Genomic DNA, 2,883 nt, shown 5'->3' with positions numbered 1-2,883 from the left:
TGTGTGGAATGCTCTGTCCCAGAGGGCAGTGGAGGCCCAGTCTCTGGGTTCATTTAAGAAAGAGTTGGGTAGAGCTCTCAAGGATAGTGGAATCAAGGGTTATGGAGATAAGGCAGGAACAGGATACTGATTAAGGATGATCAGCCATGATCATATTGAATGGTGGTGCTAGCTCGAGGGCAGAATGGCCTACTCCTGCACCTATTATCAATGGTTCTCGGTATCACGTGGAGTGAATCGAATTGGGTGAAGGCTGGTATCTGTGACGCTGGGGACCACTGGAATAGGCCGAGATGGATCACCCACTTGGGCCTTCTTGCTGCAGACTGCTGCGAGTGCTTCAGCCTTAGCTTTTGCGCTGATGTGCTGGGCTCCTCCATCATTGACAATGGGGATATTTGTGGAGCCTCCTCCTCCAGTGAGTTGTTTAATCATCCATCATCGTTCACGACTGGATTTGGCAGGACTGCAGAGCTTCGATCTGATCCGACGTTTGTGGGATCGCTTAGTTCTGTCTATCACTTGCTGCTTATACTGTATGGCAAGTAGTTCCTGTTTGGTGTTGTCACTAGATTGACACCTCATCTTCAGGTCTGCCTGGTGCTGCTCCTGGTATGCCCTCCTGCACTCTCCATTGAACCAGGGTTGATCCCCTGGCTTGATGGTAATGGTTGAGCAGGGGATATGCCGGACCCTGAGGTTACAGATTGTGCTGGAGTACAGTCCTGCTGCTGTTGATGGCCCACAGCGCCTTATGGATGTCCAGTGTTGAGTTGCTAGACCTGGTTGAAGTCTGTCTGTTTTAGCATGGTGATAGTGCTATACAACACAATGGAGGGTATTCTCAGTGTGAAGTTTCCACAAGGACTGTGCGATGGTCACTCTTACTGATACTGTCATGGACAGATGTATCTGCAGCTGGCAGATTAGTAAGGATGAGGTCAAACATGATTTTTCCTCTTGTTGGTTCCCTCACCACCAGCCGCAGACCCAGCCTAGCAGCGATGTCCTTTAGGATCCGACCAGCTCGATCAGTGGTACTGCTGCTGAGCCACTCTTGGTGGTGGACACTGAAACCCCCCACCCAGAGGACATTCTGTGGCCTTGCCATCCTCAGTGCTTCCTCCAAGTGTTGTTCAACATGGAGGGGTAACGATTCATCAGCTGAGGGAGGATGGTACGGGGTAATCAGCAGCGGGTTTCCTTGCCCCTGTTTAACCTGAAGCCATGAGACTTCATGGGATCTGGAGTCAATGTTGAGGACTCCCAGGGCAACTCCCTCCTGACTGAATCCCACTGTGCTGTCCCTTCCCCTGCTGGGTCTGTCCTGCTGGTGGGACGTGGCATATCCAGGGATGGTGATGGTGGGGTCTGAGATGTTGTCTGTAATGTATGATTCCGTGAGTATGGCTGTGTCGGGCTGTTCCTTGACTAGTCTGTGAGACAGATCTCCCAATGTTGGCACGAGCCCCCAGATGTCAGTGAGGAGGGCCCTGCAGGGTGGGCAGGACTGTTTCTGTCGTTGTCTTTTCTGGTACCTATGTCCGTGCTGGGTGATCTGTTCAGTTTCATTTCTTTGAGGCTTTGAAACAATTGGTACAACTGACTTGTTAAAGCCATTTCAGAGGGCAGCTGAGAGTCATCCACATTGCTGTGGGTCTGGAATCACATGGAGGCCAGAGCAGGTGGTGATGGCAGATTAGGCAAAAGTGAGGACTGCAGATGCTGGAGATCAGAGTCTAGATTAGAGTGGTGCTGGAAAAGCACAGCAGGTCAGGCAGCGTCTGAGGTGCAGGAAAATTGATGTTTCATGCAAAAGCCCTTCATCAGGAATGAAGGCAAGGAGCCTCCAGGGTGGAGAGGTAAATGGGGCTGGGGTAAGGGATGAGGAAACTGGTGAAGTCCACAATGTCAGATCTCCTTCCCTAAAGGACAATAGTGAACCAGATGGGTTTTTCTGACAATTGACAGTGGATTCCTGGCGATCAGTAGATTATTAATTCCAGATTTGTTTTATTGAATTAAAGATCCACCATCTGCTGTGGCGAGGTTCAAACTTGGGTCCCCAGAACATTAGCTGTGTTTCTGGATTAATAATCTGGCAATAATACCACTAAGCCATTGCTGCCTCCTCACTTCCCACTAACCTCCAAAGTCCACACTCCAACCTGCCCCTCTCCCTGATGCCTGATCACCATCACCTCCTTTCTTCCCACAACCCACAAATATCTCTCCCTTCTCCCTAAACACTACCATCCCAACAGCCCGTCGCAGGTGCTCGCAGTTCGCAGGGATAGGAATAGTTATGTCCCAATGCATTTACTCCAATATGAAGTTTAACAAACCTTTAAAACCAGTTTCCTGTATAGTCCGGCTGTGTCCCATATCGATATGGTTTGGTCGTAAGAGCCAGCTACAATCAGCGTTGCTATTGAACAAGAACAGAGTACAGTGAAGGAGAGCAACATAGTGGCATCTAAGGCTCAGGGGGTCTCACACATAGCCACAACTTCAGGATATTCAGTTCAAACCCCATTTGACAGGCCTGAGCACAACACACATTCAATACCAAGGGAGTGTCACACTGTCAGAGGGTCAGTGCTGAGGGAGTGCCACACTGTCGGAGGGTCAGCCCTGAGGGAGTTCCACACTGTCGGAGGGTCAGCCCTGAGGGAGTGCCACACTGTCGGAGGGTCAGTGCTGAGGGAGTGCCGCACTGTAGGAGGGTCAGCCCTGAGGCAGTGCCACACTGTCGGAGGGTCAGTGCTGAGGGAGTGCCACACTGTCAGAGGGTCAGTGCTGAGGGAGTGCCGCACTGTCGGAGGGTCAGCCCTGAGGGAGTGCCACACTGTCGGAGGGTCAGTGCTGAGGGAGTGCCACACT

The 2,883-nt window shown here is 51.3% G+C and overlaps 2 protein-coding genes across 3 annotated transcripts in view; one reads left to right on the top strand and one right to left on the bottom strand.

The window, feature by feature from the left end:
- rhpn2 (rhophilin, Rho GTPase binding protein 2) overlaps positions 1-2,883 on the top strand; it is a 164,359-nt gene that overhangs the window by 78,028 nt on the left and 83,448 nt on the right. The gene's annotated exons all lie outside the window — the stretch shown is intronic.
- Positions 1-2,883, bottom strand: part of LOC122558185 (WD repeat-containing protein 88-like) — a 30,881-nt gene that overhangs the window by 8,805 nt on the left and 19,193 nt on the right. For both annotated transcript variants that reach the window (XM_043706492.1, XM_043706493.1), the window contains exon 8: positions 2,346-2,428. In XM_043706492.1, coding sequence (XP_043562427.1) covers positions 2,346-2,428 — 83 coding nt within the window. The remainder of the gene's footprint in view (positions 1-2,345; positions 2,429-2,883) is intronic.

This window comes from Chiloscyllium plagiosum, chromosome 17 (assembly GCF_004010195.1).
Source record: "Chiloscyllium plagiosum isolate BGI_BamShark_2017 chromosome 17, ASM401019v2, whole genome shotgun sequence".
Taxonomy (NCBI): domain Eukaryota; kingdom Metazoa; phylum Chordata; class Chondrichthyes; order Orectolobiformes; family Hemiscylliidae; genus Chiloscyllium; species Chiloscyllium plagiosum.
The sequence above is the reverse complement of the archived record's forward strand: the minus strand, read 5'-3'. Positions and strand labels throughout refer to the sequence as shown.